The sequence below is a fragment of the Chaetodon trifascialis genome, chromosome 4, assembly GCF_039877785.1.
Source record: "Chaetodon trifascialis isolate fChaTrf1 chromosome 4, fChaTrf1.hap1, whole genome shotgun sequence".
In the NCBI taxonomy this organism is placed as follows: Eukaryota; Metazoa; Chordata; class Actinopteri; order Chaetodontiformes; family Chaetodontidae; genus Chaetodon; species Chaetodon trifascialis.
In genome coordinates, this window is record NC_092059.1 from 4040021 (window position 1) to 4057400 (window position 17380).

General features: G+C 45.9%; 1 protein-coding gene across 1 annotated transcript in view; it reads right to left on the reverse strand.

Annotated features, from left to right (window-relative positions):
- Positions 1-1581: 1581 nt before the first annotated feature.
- atp10a (ATPase phospholipid transporting 10A) overlaps positions 1582-17380 on the reverse strand; it is a 31821-nt gene continuing 16022 nt past the window's right edge. The window contains exons 11-21 of the mRNA XM_070960892.1: positions 15202-15305; positions 14517-14643; positions 14181-14365; positions 13289-13649; positions 9351-9427; positions 8081-8206; positions 7706-7906; positions 6872-6952; positions 6666-6770; positions 5120-5307; positions 1582-4940 (exon numbers count right to left, since the gene is read on the reverse strand). Of these exons, the coding sequence (XP_070816993.1) occupies positions 4316-4940; positions 5120-5307; positions 6666-6770; positions 6872-6952; positions 7706-7906; positions 8081-8206; positions 9351-9427; positions 13289-13649; positions 14181-14365; positions 14517-14643; positions 15202-15305 (2180 nt within the window). The 3' untranslated portion in view covers positions 1582-4315. The remainder of the gene's footprint in view (positions 4941-5119; positions 5308-6665; positions 6771-6871; positions 6953-7705; positions 7907-8080; positions 8207-9350; positions 9428-13288; positions 13650-14180; positions 14366-14516; positions 14644-15201; positions 15306-17380) is intronic.

The following is a 17380-nucleotide window of genomic DNA, read 5'->3' on the forward strand; positions in this document are numbered from 1 at the left end:
CACCACATTTATGCTTCAGTTTAGGTGTCAAACACTTTTCAAGCAGCAGTAATTTCAAGCTCCCTCACTGACCATCAGTGGAGGGTTTGATGTGGAACTGCGTGACCTTTGCTCAACAGCACCCACTGTGGAAAGAAGTGGTAATTACAGCATGATGGGACACAACTTCACTGCTTAAGACTCTCATGAAGGAGCTGCTTTAACAGATACTTTAATATTACTGATGGATTGAACGCTCGCAGTGACAAACTCACCAACCAGCCCTGCACTTCCTCTCATCTCTGCTGAGAATTTATCGTCTTTCAGCTCTTTGTTTTGGTTTTTACGGCTCACAGCTTCGCTGTTTCGGTTCACTCTCTGCTTCCATCTGTTTCCAGTGATAAACTCACTTTACACTATGTGCCCAGCGCCAATACAGGCGAAGCTAGCAGCTCGCTGGTGAACATAGTGGAGCGTTTAGCAGCTAAACAGCTGATATTTCCCTCAGGAAGAGTGAATATTGTCTTTTCACTCATATATACTTCTACACGGGTAGCACGGTGGCACAGCAGGTAGTGCACATGCCTCACAGCTAGAAGGTCGGCGGCTCGATCCCCGGGCAGAGCCTTCCTGTGCATGCGTGGGTTCTCTCCGGGCACTCCGGCTTCCTCCCACAGACCAAAAACATGCTCATTAGGTTAATTGGTGACTCTAAATTGTCCTTAGGTGTGAGTGTGAGCGTGAATGGTTGTCTGTCTTTGTATGTTGCCCTGCGATTGGCTGGCAACCAGTTCAGGGTGTACCCCGCCTCTCGCCCAATGACAGCTGGGATAGGCTCCAGCCCCCCTGCAACCCCAAAAGGGATAGTCGGGTATAGACAATGGATGGATGAAAATTTCTACACTGTTAATGTTGCATTCATCACACAAACATGAATCTAAATAGATACAATTTGTTGCTTCACATCTCTTTGATTCATAATTAGCTTTGATTTGATTATAATAGCTTTATAAAGTGATACTATGACAGATGTAGTTTGCGGCCTCCAAGTAACCTTTAAAGATCAGTAAATGCTGATCTGTTCATCTGCTATGTGCTTACACGTAGCTTAAAAATAGACCTAAAGAGCCTAAAGAGCTGCACATCTCATCTTCTGATTAATGGCTGAGTTCAGGGCCTGGTGCTGTGCACGCTGAACCGTCTTTAATATCAACACATTTGTAAGTCAAACAGAGTTTTTTCTATGACAGAAACCCCCCCCCCCCAAAAAAAAGCAAAACCAGGGCACAAGCTGAAAGAAATTCCCAAAATCACATTAAACATTAATATTTTAGTGCAACAGTCCTCTGAGACCAAACTTTAGATCTATTGTAACCCAGTTTGTATGGAGCAACTTGAACTAGTTTACGCTTCACACCTCCTGGGAGCTCAAAATGAATTCCTGAGCTCAGCGAGACAGGCGCATTGATCAAGCTAACCTCAGCATCTGAACTTTAACCACACCGACACGACACAGCTGCGTGTGTGTGTGTGTGTGTGTGTGTGGGGGGGGGCTTTCAGCAGGTCAAACGCAAAGACAGTGTAAGAATGAAGGACTGAGACGTTTTATTAAGCAAAGAGTACATTTCTCTGAACAAACAAACAGGTAGCAAAGGATAAATACTTTATTTCTATCATTTTTATTTTGTTCACAAGCAGCCCGGTGCAAGCAATTTCTGAAAACAAGAACTTATATCTGAACAAAACTTAAAATACAGTTTTTCCAGGTTGGTGAAGGTGTTTGCTGCTGCAGTTTCCAGCCATTTATTTAGAGACACAACACCAGGAGCTCTGTGCCCTCTCGGTTCTGTTGGAGATCTACACGAATACCTTGAATGATACCGAACTCAGTGATTTAACAGCAGATAATTTCCCACTTTGAGTAAAGCAGGACACTGAGAGTGAGCCGACCTCGTGACCAAAATACGAATGAAAAGGCAACAAATCGAGCTCAGATATGTTCAGGGCCGGTGAGAGCGAACATCGCTGTGAGGAACTCGTGAAAGTGGGGACGTCGGCTTTGAGCAGCGAACACGCTCGAGCTTCATCCTGGCACATAAAGTGTGACGGCAAAAGCACAGAACAGACAGAACCTACGAAACATAGTGTGTGAACAACATGCCGAAAGAGGCACCGTGTGCAAAAACAGACGTGACAACATGTAGCCTCTCAATATCCTCTCCACCAAATCCAATGCTCCTCATTGATCACAGACAGCGTCATCTCCAGACAAATACAGATTCAACACAGAAAGCAAACTCTCAGATTTGTAATTTCTTATCCAGTGTTAAGGCACATACTGTTGCTTAGATAATACAGAAATATAAATGATCTTTGGTAAATGATACACTTTACAAAAATGTACTGCGACGACACAAGATAAACAACAATCATAAAATATTAAAGGTGCTACTGCTTTAAATGCTTAACAATTGAACAAACTGTAGCATCTTTCCATTTTACTAGTTAGTTTGTGCATGATGACAAGAACATCATGATTCCTCTCAGAAGTGTGAAAGGAAAAAAAACAAACTTCCCCTCCTTCTCATACTGAGCGCTGAACAGGCCACCGGTACCAACAATACTCGATGGCAATTCTAAAATAATGCTTTCAAAGTGCAAATTTAACTCTTAAAGCCGCGTCTTTAACATCTGGGAAAGACCTCTTTCACCTTCTGGTTTACAGCTGAGCACCAGCACGAGTCAGACTGAGCGCAGACAAAGTCAGCACATGAAGAAGAAACGGACCTTCAAGTAAACTTGTTTATGAAACGTGATGGTAGCTTGTTGTCAACCTACTAACCAGTGCTTAAAGGAACAGTTCCAACGCTTTGGGAAACACCTCGCTCATGTTTGTATGCTAAATATGGAGCTACAGCTCGGAGGCTGTTACCTTAGCTTAGCATAAAGACTGAAAACTCCAGTTTTTATAAACAAACAGGCTAAATGTTTATTAGTGAGCTTTGGAGTGGTCTGCTGCAAGGCAGATTTTTTTAGCTTTGGACAGAGCTAGCTGCTAGCCAAGCTAACTGTTTCCGGTCCGTATGCTAAGCTAAGCTCACCAGCTACTGGCTCCAGCTTCATTGATCAATACCACTCTTGTGTTTGTGCGAACCTAAAGCCAGACAATGATTATCTTAGCTTAGCTTAGCTTAGCTTAGCATAAAGACTGGAAGCAGGGGGAAACAGCTAGCCTGGCTCTGTCCAAAGTTCTAACATCTGTCCACCAGCATCTGTAGAGCTCGCACATTAACACACTCTCTTTTTTTAATCTATGCAGGAGTTACATGTTGGACTGGTTTTTGTATGGATTAAACGAATGAGACATGTCAATGAATGACCTTTTGAAGTGCTGGAAGGTTCAATTTGGACAGATCCAGACTGGATGTGACTGTTTCCAGTCTTTATGCTATGCTACGCTAACGCTAATGCTAGCGTGGTATCTGTCTTCTGATGTAGCTCTTGTACGGAAAAGCAAATAAACTTATTTCCCAAAATGTCAAACTTGTCTTTTAGTGTGAAACTGGCTGGCACTGTTAAAGGGATCCAATCAGTCAACGAAGACACACGCACACTCACACGCACGCACGCATGCACGCACACACACACACACACACACACACACATGCAGCATCATTTCTGGTAGATTCTTGCTGTATAAAGACAAAATGTTCTTGCATAATTGCAGTAAAGTCAACAGCTCTTGTAGTTTATCAGTGGAATGTAAAGTACGACAGAACAGCTATAAACAAACTTTTCAGTCTTAAAGCAAAAGAAATTTTTGCAAATCCAGCAACGAGACAGAGCTGTGCGCTGAGCCAACGCAACAATTGGCTGATTTAAAGAGAAATCTCTGAGAGTCTGCACTGAAACATGTTTCTGTGGGGATTTGAAACATGGAAAACTTCAGCACAGATTCAAAGCCACAGCGGCGTCTGATCCAGGTCTTAATGCACTGACAGGCCAAGCTGAACGAACAGAGTACCATTTCACAGAGAGAAAACAAACTCCCTAATGAGCCAGCAGTGGAATGTCTACTCTTCCTTACATTAAAACCTGATCAAGTACTGAGATGCATCTCTGCGATATAAAAATTTCCCAGGATTACAAAAAAAGAACGGAAGATATTCCAGTTCCTCCATCTCCCACACCTCCTTTAAACATCCAAAATATAAAGTACCTATTTGCATCTTTTTATAAAAGAATCTCCTTGAAAAATACAATAAAATTAGATTTAAAAAAAAAAAAAAAAATCGTGCAAATTGGAGTTTGAGGGACTACTTAAGACTGTAAGGCCTCACAGGGTGGTGTGCAGCGACTGATCTGCCGCCAGCTCCGCCCGCCGCGCTGGATGAACGGCGTGCTCGGAATGGAGTCTTTCCTCTGAGTTCCTTGTGTACTTGGCGCACTGGGAGTCTCCGTCAGGGGGCAGGTTCAGCTGGACGCTGTCTGTCTGCGTGGGCAGCGGCGTGGACGTGATCCAGCTGGATGCGCTCACGTCTAAAGTCTTATTGAGACACTGCAAGTCTTTGGAGGAAGGAGGCCGCGACTCCCCCGAGGGTGGAGGCACGTCTTTGGTGTAAGGCAGAGTGTCTATTTCTGTAGGAACTAAAGTGTAGAGATCTGAGAGGCCCTTCTCGCTGTCTGCGGCCCCCGGCAGGCTCCTCCCGCCCTCTGCGTCTGTTTGTGAAACGGGCCCCTGCGAGGTCTTGAGGAAGCCCCTCTGGTCTTTCTTATTGCAACCTTGAGGGGAGGGCTTACTGAGGGACAGGAAGGGAGGCTTGGGGCTGAGCGGCGACCCCACCTTGACCCTGCTCAGGCTGAGGATGTTCCTGCGGGTTTCAGCGGGGAGTTTATCCAACTGTCTTCCCACTTGGACCGGGCTGGGAAACAGCGTGCCTTGACACGCCCTGTAGAAATATCTGCAAAGAAAAACAGAGCCAGACATCAGGACACACTTCAGCGCTGTTCAGAGATGAATGCCAGGCTCTCGGGATAAACATGAAAGGCATCTGGTGCAGATATAATTCATGGCACGGGCCATAAATATTTGAGAGAGGAGCGTGCGCACTCAGTCGAACACACATCCAGCACAGCGTACCTGGGCAGCAGCGCCGTGATGGGCGTGATGACGCAGAGCAGGTAGAAGAGGGGGTCCTGCAGGAGCCTCTGCATGGTCCAGTAGGGGTTGGAGGGAGAGTAGCAGGTGGGACAGGAAGCATTGTAACACAGAGCCACTGTGAAGAATAAGGCGATACTGAAGGTGATGGACAGCCAGTTCATCCAGGTCTGCAGGGGAAGGACACGAGGACAGCCATCAGTTCGCACATATTAAAGAGTCTGAGTAAGTCAAGCTGGACATCACTGAAGACACGATAACAACACCGTTATAAAGAAAGAAATGCTGAATAAGCTGAGCTTTGACACGTAAACAATTAGCCAAGCGAGCGCAGCCAAATGTCACAAACAATAAATTAATGCTCGAAAAACATGTTCAATAACAAATGTGAACCAGGTCTATACAGCTTCAGAGATGTTTATAGACCAACAAACACATCATAAATATAATCTTACAGCTGGATTTATTTTGGCCACTTGGGGGCAGCAGAGCGAGCTGTGAACACAACATGTGTCTTCATAAAGTTGACAGCCGCCTTTTAACACATCCAGTGACTTCAGCATTGATGTGCAGTTCAGTTATTTACGGCCACGTGATGACGTTTACGTCAAACATTTGCTCTCTTTCGGTTCTCCGCTGCCTCTTGAGGGAAACATGTGTTCTTTGTTCATGTGTGTTCTGTCAGATGGAGGAAACACAGCAGAGGCCTCTGGAGTTGACTGGCTGATCGACACGTGACAGACTGAACTCCACACAGCGGCTGACTGCTGTATTGTCCCTCCTGACGCACACAATTAATTACCGCCTCACAGCGACGATGGGGGAAGACAGAGAGCGCTGCCTGCCGTCACCTCAAACACCTTTAATTGACTTTAGCGGCCGTTTACCCATCATGCATGCATTATGCTCCGGGGCAGCCAGAGAATGAAGTACCCGCCAGCTGAGCGTGTGCAAATGTTTACCTTCAGTCGATGACGCTCGCTATGAATACTTCTCTGCGCGAGGCGGCCGTCATGTCCAGGAAGATGGTCGTGAAAAGGACATTTTTCATGTGCAAAACTTGTCAGGCTAAATTTACAACCTCAGCATAATGGAAAAGACTCTGATTCAATGCAGGGTCATAAATTTAAAAAGGCTCGCGACCAAGACTGACGGGCCGTTTACGAGAAGCACATGTGGATACCTGAGGATAAAACCTGAGGCAGGGGGGCGGCGTGGTGGTGGTGTTGAAGGGGGATAAACAGGTATTTTGGGGCTCTGTGGTGAGCTGTGCTGTGCTGTGGTGGAGCCAGATTGCAGAGGGACGAAGGCAGACGTGCTGTCAGGCTGATATATAGGCTCTGATGCTGCAGAGCTTTCTGGTTCAATCTAATCAGCTGGAGTTTAATATCCACGTGCCTGTCAGCCCTCACAAAGCCAGGACGCTGATATAAGTGAGAAAACGCAGCACTGAGGGACAGAGGAGGCTTTCTGACCTGAAGAAATCATCGAGCATTGCTGTCAACGAGGCTAAATTTAGGCTCCTTACCCAGGTTTTGGTCTCAATGCCCAAGTGCACCAGAATGGTGAATAAAGCGAGGGTGGTGATGGGTGTTCCCCATGTAAACAGATCCACGTCAGAGTCAGCGTAGGCCTGGGGAGCAGAGGGAGAACAGGAGAGTGGAAAGGATGAGTGACGAGCGACGAAGAGTTACTGGGTGAAGACGAGCTGATGGAAACGAAAGCCACACTCACAAAGTAAGGAATGAAGAAGCAGATCAGACTTTGGTAGAAGGCATCGATCATGTTCATCCAGAACATGTATGGCTTATATTCCTGTAAGATACGAGCAGATTTACAGCCATGAGCGTCAGCAGAGACTCACATCACATCAGTAATGAGTTTTCTCTGTTCGATTCAACAAAAACCCAAAAATCCGCAGAGCATCGTGTTGTTTTTACACTCACAAAAAAGCCTCGCCAAAGTTGAGATTTTACAAAATAAACGACAGAAATTAAAAGGTTTAATGACACAGAGTCACTTCATTTAACAGGAAAGATGTTTGTGATTGCTTTCAAACAAATTTGTGTAAATAAGTGGAAACAAATTCAAGAATGAAGTCTGCAGCGACATTAGCGGCGAGGCTGTACCTGCACACAGTGGTGCTTTAAGCTAAACGCTAACATCCTGGTGTTTAGCAGCTAACGTTCAACGTCTCTGTCCGATGTGACCGCATGCTAACTTTTGCCAGTTAGCACAAAACGCAAAGTGCAGCCGAGGCTGATGGGAATGTCAAAGAGCTCATCAAAGTTTTCAAAAGCTCCTGAGAGGAAGATGAAGGTCTGCACCAATTTAATGATAATTCATGTCAATAATCAAGACTTTTCGCTCATAATTACAAACTCAGAGGGCCGAATCAAACAGTTGTTGAGATATTATATCCTACATTTCCAGCTTTCATTTCAGAGCTTCTTGCAGCTCGTCTCAGCAAAGGAAAGTTGAGGAAAACACTTTTTCTTTTCACCACCCGCTTCTTTAAACACAGATGTTTTCACGCTAAAAGAAGAGACAAACACGAGCAGACGGGACCTCGGAGTTCTGCCCGTTCACGTAGAGCTGAGGTAGTTGTTGGAGAGTCTCTGCTGACACGTCTTTGTCCAGAGTGCCAGTGATGAGTTGTGGGAAGGCGGAGAACATCAGGTTGAAGAAGATAAGATACCACTGGTCAATCATGGCTGAACCTGAGAATCCACAGTAGAACTGATACCAGAAGATGAGCGCAACAAACATCTGTGGGAACACGAGATAACAGAGGTGAATTCACACGAGGGGGCAGAGCAGAACGCCGCTCCGGGGAAATCACTTCCTCATATGTCGGCTGATCTAAATCACACGTTTTCTGACCGAAACAATGTTAGCGCAGCCACTGCAGGGTGAGCGTGTGCAGAGGTCAGAGCGGCTTACAGCGTTCTTGTAGAAGAAGTAGAGGATCATGTTAGCCAGCCGGGAGTAGCACCAGTGTCCGTGGACCAGTAGGAGCTTCTGGAGATACCGGAAACGCGGGAGAGCGAAGTCGCTCGCCATCACCGCCTGCAAAACACCAGCAAGACCCAACATTCAGTCTCCGACAGCCTGTGCTTCCTCCCTGCTGCACCCCATCAACACTCACACGAGACCTGTGCAGTTATTAGGAAACACACTGCAGGAAATGGCTGGCCCTGCTACACTCGCCTGCCTCTTTTTAATGAATCTTTAGCGGGTATAATCCCTCCAAAGCAATAACCCTTAAACGAGTTGTCCGCCTTTTGGGATTCATCGTTGCGGCAGCGGGAAGCTGTCAGCCTCATCTATCAACATCTAAAACAAAGCCCTCCCAGTAGTCAAGCCCGGTTTATAACTTACATTTTAAACAGCGCCGCTAACCCTTTCCGACACATCGCAACTGTCAACGTTATTTGTCAACAAGAAAAATAACAGCAGACGCCTCGTCGTGCGGCTGTTTAGTGTCTGCTGCGCTCTAATAACGGCCTCCTAACGACTACACGGGGAGTTCGCTCCTGATAGGAGGAAGGTGTGTTAATCATAATGCAGCGTGCGGCGGCCTGGGCGCGGAAACGTGTGTGTCAGCGCGCCGCGGAAACCCGAGGAGTGACTGCTGTCTCATTAACGGCATATTTGATTAACAATGATTAATCTGGCGGCCCAGTCGAGGACAGGATGCTGAGACTTTAACAGATGTGCTGCGCAGCGCCGCGCCTCCCAAGCCTCCCTGGGAAGTTAATTGGGAATCTCCATCATTGCTATGCAAGATCACCTTTCTGGAACAGGGTGCTTGAGTGAAATGAGCAGGAGGGTGGTGGTGGTGGGGGGGGTCATGGGAGCGTTTTTTTCTTTACCATGTTATTACCAACTGCCTCGGCTGTGGCATTGGCTTTGACCTCAGAGCGCAGAGAGAAGCCGGTGTGGATGGAGTCGACAGTAAAGCGCCCATAAAGTGTGCTGCTTAGCTGCAGGACGCGGGACGAGCTTCCTGACTCAGCAGCACGCAGGCAATCCTATTTAGAGGATGCGTATGGATGCATCTAAAACATGCACTTAACAGTAATGAAAAGCCATTAACTATTCTAAAGAATGTCTTCCCTGATCCCACAGCTCCTCTCTCCTCGCTCACTGCGTTTGCTTTTACAGCCTCCTCTCCTCTTCCTCCTCCTCCAGCCTGGTCCTGCTTCCTCACCTGCATGCCCTCCTGTCCCGAGATGCCCACGCCCACGTCCGCTACCTGGATCATGCTGACATCATTGGCCCCATCACCTGAGATTAATGTAGAGAGAAAACAGGAAGTTGAGTACATAACCTCAAGATGCATGAATACATAAACCGTAGCCAAGAACTTTATTGAGCGTGGCGACGGAGCGTGTGTGTGGTTAGCGTTCAGCTGTTAAATCAGCTGTGTGTGTGTGTGTTTATTATTCGCTGTTCCAGCTCAGCTGCACCTCTGGGCAGGCAGAGCCCGGCTGCTGCGCTGGCTGACGAGCGGCGTTTTTGTTCTACTTCGAAGGCTGTGTTTTGCTTTTTTTTTGTCACCACAGGTGGTGGAGAGGAGGATGAAGAGTCGGTGGGCTGACAGGGTTTTGTTGTCACAATAGTAAACAGCTGAATGTGAGGGAGGCGGTGATGAGCGCTCAAACAGGGGTTAATGGGTTGTGTTAGCTGGCAGACTCTGCTCCAGGATGAGACTTCTACAGAGCTACAGCACGATATCCACTTTTATTCTGACCCAAGAGAGAAAATCCTAAACTTTAGAGCTCTGAAGGTGACGCAGCACTGCTAATATCTGCTCACATTTATCCATTTCACCTGGTGCAATCTAAATTTCTAAAGTTGGATGCTTCTCTCAGCTGTGCAATAACACTATTTATTATCTATATTGGCAACTGTATACTGTGTGCTTATAAACTGTATATATTGTGCATTTACATAGACCCAGTATTTCCCAGGTGCAATAGTATCCTCAGTACTTTTTTATGGCAGTAGATTTCTTTGGCATTTTATTATATTATTTATATTTTTAATAAGCTTTACAAATGTATATAGACATAGTTGTTTTTTCTATCCTGTATTTTTGTGAACTTTTATATTTTTATTTTTTGACCTCTTATGCCACTGTGCCTGCTTTTTGTAACCTGCTTGCTCTTACGACTAAATTTCCCCAGTGTGGGATCATTAAAGTCCTGCCTATCTGCCTGCCTACCGTCACAGCTTCCCAGATGTTCTCTTTAAATGACTGGATTATGTTTTGTTTCATCAACAGCCCGAAAGCCGACAATATCTTAATATTCAATCATACGAAAAAACACACGAACAAGCATAATCTCACATTTTAGAGCCTGGAGCCGACAGATTTCACTTGATAACTGACATCAATCCTTAATTGCTTACCTATTGGTGATTCATTTTCTGTTAATTGACAAACTATCCAATTATTTCATCACCATTGACGTGCATTAACGTCACAGCCTGGTTCTCACTGACTGTTCAGCAGAGTGCACAAAGCAGCTCTATCTTAAATTCAGGGCTGCTGCATCTTTTTCTTGCCGACTGTAAACAATTTCACCTGCTGTAATGGAAAGAAAACAAACGACACATCGAAATGCTGCGTGAAGTAAAACAGAATTTACATATAGACGACAGTAGGTGGAGGCTCCGCTCTCGTTAGCGGCGTAACGGCAGACGAGGGCTGAAAACACGGTGTTATAAAGCTGAAGCTTTAATATCTGTAAGTACTCTAATCTTATCATCATCTGCCGTCCCCACAGAGATGGAAAATAAAAGAGCGAGGAGCTGCGGCGCTCCCTCCACATTACTGCTAACGTAGCAACGACAGAAAAGCGCTTGGCTGGCAAAAACGGGATCCTCCTGAGAACAGCGGGAACAAATAAATGATAAACAGGGAAAAGACAGTCATAAGTCATGCCGACGTCCTCGTGGCACCTCGATTAGGCCGCGGCTTCATTAAGCCAAAGAGCATAATTACCAAGGTGCCTTAAAATAACTGTTTCGACTCACAGCAAGGGTGCAGAGGGTGGGAAGGTGTAGGTGTGTGTGTGTGTGTGTGTGTGTGTGTGTGTGTGTGTGTGGCTGAAATGTTTTAGCTTCTGGCACTAAAGTTAGTACATGTGCAGATTTTTGTGTGTTTTGGATGCAACGCCAGCGAGTAGGTAGACAGCAGCTCTTCATTACCACCTCTGAACATAACAACAACACACAGCGGCTGCCACTAAACAGCAGCATTCATACCAAACACCACCTTCACACCTGATTTAGTGCACATACGCATGTTTTTTCAACGTGGCTTAACCCCTAAATAACAATAGGTATAACAATAATAGGTGACTGGCTCAATGCCAGCAGAGTTTGTCTCTGTGTTTGCTCTGGTGTGTTACGTTCAACATCACAAATGTGCAAGAAAACAGGGAGCAGTAGAAGCAGCACAGCAGCCAGTGACACTTCAGTCTATACTCGCTTCCGTCAATGAAAATTATGACTAAATATCGTCGTCAACGAACCTTTATCACGTGACGAAAACGAGACGAGACGCAATGTAAATGCTGGTCATGTGACGATAACTATGATTAAATATATAATGCATATATGCATATATTCCTTGACGAATAAAAACGAGACTAAATGTGGTTTACAAAATAAAACGAAACGAGACGAAATGTTCCAGCGTTATTTCATCTCGTTTAGTCGCGTTGTTATTATTATTTTGCAGTATTTCTGTTTCCCGTGTCTCACTTCAGGGGCTGCATCAGGTCGCACTTCGCAGTCGCAGCGACGTCACGGCATTAGTTCCCGCTCACGGCGTTATTTAGAAGATGCAGCTGCGGTAGGTTAGCGTTAACGACAGACAACCGACACAGAGAACGGGACCGATGGCTGGCCAGCCGACTTTGCTTGGTAATATAAATATGTTGTAAACTCAAATCAGAGTGTCTTCGTGTCTGGAATGGATGTATTCTTGAGTCTATAAGCTAACAATATAATAATAAGACAACCTTGTTTGAATTGTGAAATGGGTTTGGCTAAAAGAACATTTTGGTTTCGTCTATACCACTAGATGCTATATTAACTGGGTTAAATAGAATTGCATTATTAAAAAGAAACTACAATACGATTTTCATTGACTAAGATGTCATCAGTTTTCGTCGACTAAAACTAGACTAAAATAATCACGGATAATTCTGACTGAAATAAGACTAAAATGCTCAGACTTTTAGTCGACTGAAACTTGACTAGACTAAAAAGAGCATGAACGTGACTAAAACTAATAAAAACTAAAATGACAGCTTGACACAAAGACTAGACTAAGACTAAAATTAAAACAGGCTGACAAAAACAACACGACTTCAGTCTCTGTTTCAAACGCTGACAGGACGATTGAATCAGGAGAAGCTCTCTCTCATCTCGCTGCATGGCTGCTGCATGTTGTTCTCATAGACTGTAAGAAACAACAACATTCTGGCTATTTATGCCCCAGTTTCTGGCGAAAATGAACGCGTCCACATGGGTTCCATCACTGCTGATCAGAGCTGGAGCCCATAAACACAAACCGTGGCTGAGCCAGGAATGAAGCTGAAGACAAGAGGCAGATGTTAGTGGGTGTCAGTGTTTTTTTGTCCAGTGTGAAAAAAGGTGTAACAGCCTCTTTAAATCCCAATAACATCAGAGATTTTGTGAAATTCATGTTTCTCCCGTCAGCAGCTGTGCGCGGGGGCGTGTTTCGATCTGCCTCGACGCTCCTGCATCGTGATAGGCGATAGCCTAAAGGTTTCAAGGCTACGGCTTTTAGTGTAATCAACCTGATGCTCAGGAATGTTTTTCCTAAATTTAGCTCCTGTTAGCCTGAATTTCTTCTGTGTTTCAAACTAAAAACACATGCAAGCGTGACGTTAACGGGAAGGTTTCTGTTCAGGGCAGGACTGGACGTGCTTTTATTTTCCAGGAAAGTTTATTTGTTGACAAAGAGACACATATCAGCTGCACAGGGCTAATGGATCTCGAGGTGGGTGGTGAACATCGGCCAGTCAAAGCACGTCTAAAACATCTGGCTCAAGGGCTGAAATGAAAAGGGATGTCACACGAACGTGAGTGTGTTGAACCTTTACTTACCTATGGCTAAAGTCATGACCTTCAGCTTGTTCCGCACCAGTTTGACCACCATGCTCTTCTGCAGCGGCGTGGAGCGGCAGCAGAGCACCGCACGGCAGCTCCGCGCAACAGCCAGAAACTTATCCTCCAGACTCTTATCCAGAGCGTAGGCCAGCGTCCGCCCATCAATCACCAGGCCCAGCCGGTGCACCGTGAAGGGAGCGGCGTGGGAGGATGAGGAGGAGGACGCAGATGAGGAGGGATAGAGCTCAAAGGGTGCAAAGTTACTGTGGAAGGCCTTGGCAGCCTGGTCTGCGGAGCTGCAGAGGAATTTGGCCTGGATGTAGTGCAAACTCTCCTCCAGCAGCAGCGCACACGCCTCCTGGTTCAGAGACAGACACAGAGCGGGCTGGAATTCAGGATCAGGTCAGTCAGTTGTTTAATATCACGCCGCCTGGGCTGCTTCACATCTGGCAAACAGATGCTCCGACAGTACAGAATTAAACGCCGCTGGTCCTCAAACTGTTTTCTAACAAAGGTGGTGGAACAGGATGATAGCATGTTGAAGTTTTTGGGAAATACAGACACACCACTCTGACATTACATTTACCAACTTAGTTTAACGAGCTAACATGCTAACTTTTGCTAATTAGCGTAAACCAAAGTACTGGATCAACACATTTTGGCGATGCTAAAGGAAAAGTGAAGACCATTCGGTCATTAGTCATGAGGCCCTCTGGGGATCACTGATATCTGTATGAAATTTAACGGATATCATCTGACAGATGATACCGTCTGACTGACACTGACATCCCGAGAGCCACGACACTCGAATGGCTCAAAATGTCAGACTGACGTTAAACTTTCTGTCTCGCTGGTGAAGAAAATCTTTCCGCTTGCTTCTGCTGCTCACCTGAGAATCAGCATTCAGCGTCAGGATCTCCTCCTCAGGGTCCAGCAGCTTGCAGGCGTATGCAATGTTGACGGCCGTCTCCTGCTTGTCGCCCGTCAGCACCCAAATCTGTAGGCCGGCCTTCCGCAGGGAAGCTATGGTTTCAGGCACGCCGTCCTGCAGCCGGTCCTCAATGCCTGTCGCTCCTGTGGGGGACGACACATGATGATAACACACTCTGCGTCTGCAACAGCAGTGAGGTGACACTGCATGCAAACTAAAATGAATTTTAAAGTATAGATTCTCAGCTACAGGTGCTGTGTGGACCTAAAATCAATCGACCAATCAAACAATCACCCAGAAGGTGGAGGTTTGTCTCCAGTCGCAGGGCCGACTGAAACAGCAGCTCCTCTCGTCCCTGGATGGACGTCTCAGCCTCCAGGTGATGCTGCAGCCAGCAGGCGTACTGCTCCTTGGTCAGAATCTGATATGAGAACACACACGCATGCACACGCGCGCACACACACACACACACACACACACACACACACACACACACACACACACACACACACACACACACACACACACACACACACACACACACACACACACACACACACACACACACACACACACACACACACACACACACAGTTAAAGCACTGGGGGGGGCTTTAGCAGCGGAGCAGCTCCTTTGCCTGCATGGCAGAGGAGGATCCACAGGAGAATGTGAGACCTTGAGGTGTTTTATCACATCGCTCTGGTGACGGCTTTGCACAAGCAGGGATATAATGAGCCCGGCTTGCGAGAGCATAAATTAACAGCCTGGGAAAGTGGCACAGATTGTGGCTGAGTCACGAAGAATGTCGCTTCAGACGGGCCGGTCCATGTGAGATCATCTGCGCCGGGCTACAAACACAACCTGCCAAAAAGCCACTGAGACGCATCATGTCCGACGTCTGCAGCAGTTTAATGAGGGAGTGAGACAGAGAGGGCATGTGCTCAGCACTCCTTCAGAGGGTTTATGGATCCCTCTTACCTTTTTGGCAATGCACAGGGTGCGAAGGCCATCTGCAGCGTACAGGTTCAGGTAGTTCTGGGTCCGGTTGACGATCTTTTTCTGGCGTTTCCCTTTGGAGTTTCCTAAAAGACAGCAAAGGACAGAAGAATGAGGATTAAACATCCTTATTTTTAGGGAGTTTACATAAGTGGTTCAGGATTTTGGTTCCAGATTGCCAAAGGCTTCTTTGAGGAGGCGCGTGAAAGCCATCTGTCTTCACACCTAAACGAAGCGTGTGTGTGCTGCGCCTCGATATATTCCATCAAGTCTTCACGTTACTAATCGAGCTGCGACTGGACGACACTGAGCAACACGTGATAAAAAGACTTCCTGATTAATCAGTTTCAATCAACCGTCGAAGTCGAAAGTTTTGCATGTGTGGAAGTCTTGCTGAAGGGTCTCTGGCGCAGCGTCTCGGGCATCTTCTTGGCAGGGGGACAGCGCACAGACAGACTGGCTTTATCAGTCTCCTGACACAGATGCACCAGCCAACACTCTGATCGCCAGCCTTGTAATCTCACTAATAACACAACAGCTTGGCAGGCTGCTGCACATGCACCGCCACGCAAAGTTATTTTCACCGAAAAGAACAAATTAGCACAAAACTGTCAATTATCTGAAGACTTCAAACACAAAAAAGGGCCGATGGCGGCCGTCTCGCACAGAGGAGACGCAGCAGTTTCATCTTGTTCGGTAATTTTCCCGCTGTTTGTGACAGAAAGTCTGCTTTCTGGTTCCAAAGACAGCAGCAGTTTTCCCTTTCGACAAATAGCAGCTCGGACCAGCCGGCAGGTGGAACTTCCATCAATGTTTATTTTTCCTACGACTGAAAATGGGAAAATCCACCTAAAACAGGGCTTGCATGTTAAAGGCTCCCTGAGGAGTTTTTGACCACTGCTGAGGTTAAAGAGCAAAGTTTTTATGAGTGTCTCCCCCCGTTTGTGTCCAGTGGTGCGGTCCAAATCTCAGCTTTGCAAAATGTTTTATGAGAAAGGAAAAAAGGAAATCCATTCAGCACATTTGTTCAACCTCAAGGACACACACAATTCTTCTTCGTGGGTAACATTGAATGTAAATGTTTGTTCTGAAGAAAAGCTCCACAGGGCGCCTTTAAACCCACAATGATTTTTTTATTGTTTTTTTATTTTGGGGCACTTGAGGAAAGAAGTGGGAACAAGCTGCAAACACAGAAATGACGTATTATTACCTTTTAAGTTGATACGGCTAATGTGTTAGCAACCTGTTTGCACATCCAGCATCTACTGAGCAACATCATCATTCATTTAGTCGTGAGATGATTTTACGTCCAATCTCCTGAGTGAAATGTGTCTTTAGCTCTTAATTGCTCCTCAATGTTCACCTGATACTTCCTCACTGTCTGTCCGATGTTAGCTTGCAGGCTGTCATGCGCAGTGTGTTTTTTAGGGCTGATACGTCTGAAAGCGACGCCATGAGAGCCGTGAGAGTGAACCAAAACGCTGAAGCTGCGGGTCGGAAAGCCAAAACAATCAGCTGAAAGACGCTAAACGCTCCTTAGAGTTGAGCGGAGCTGGTTAGGTTAAAATTATCTGTGAGTTTGAAACCATGACAACCTGTTTCACAGCCACTTATATCACATCCACTTAGTACAAATATACTGATTATCGCAGCTTTAATAACAATAATAATGATGATAATAATGTACGTAGCTGTTAGTGATTACAAAGTGCTTTACATAAACTATGTCACTAACAACTATATATGATAATAAGAACAACATTTAGATTTTCGGACAGTTTACATTTACTTAAAACTGTTTTTTCGGGCCATTTCTGGGACATTTCTGGGACAGTGGTGGAAAAAGTTTTGAGTCTGGATCCTGATAATAATACGACTTTGCTAGAGCGAGCCAAGATCAGGACACAGAGGTCTGCAGCGTCAGGATAATAGAAATATGTTTACGTTTCCTGCCAGCGGAAGAGTTTCTATCAGAGAAAACAGCATGAAAATGTAAATTCTGTTTTAAGGTGGAATGTGGTATTAAACAGAGCCCTGCGGCGGGAGCGAGACTGGAGTCACGCCATGACGCACTCCAGCTTCTACGCCCCAAGTGTCTCCAGTCCACCTCCATGTGCACTGTTATTAGAGTGACACTGAACAACTCCCTCAGCGCCTGAAT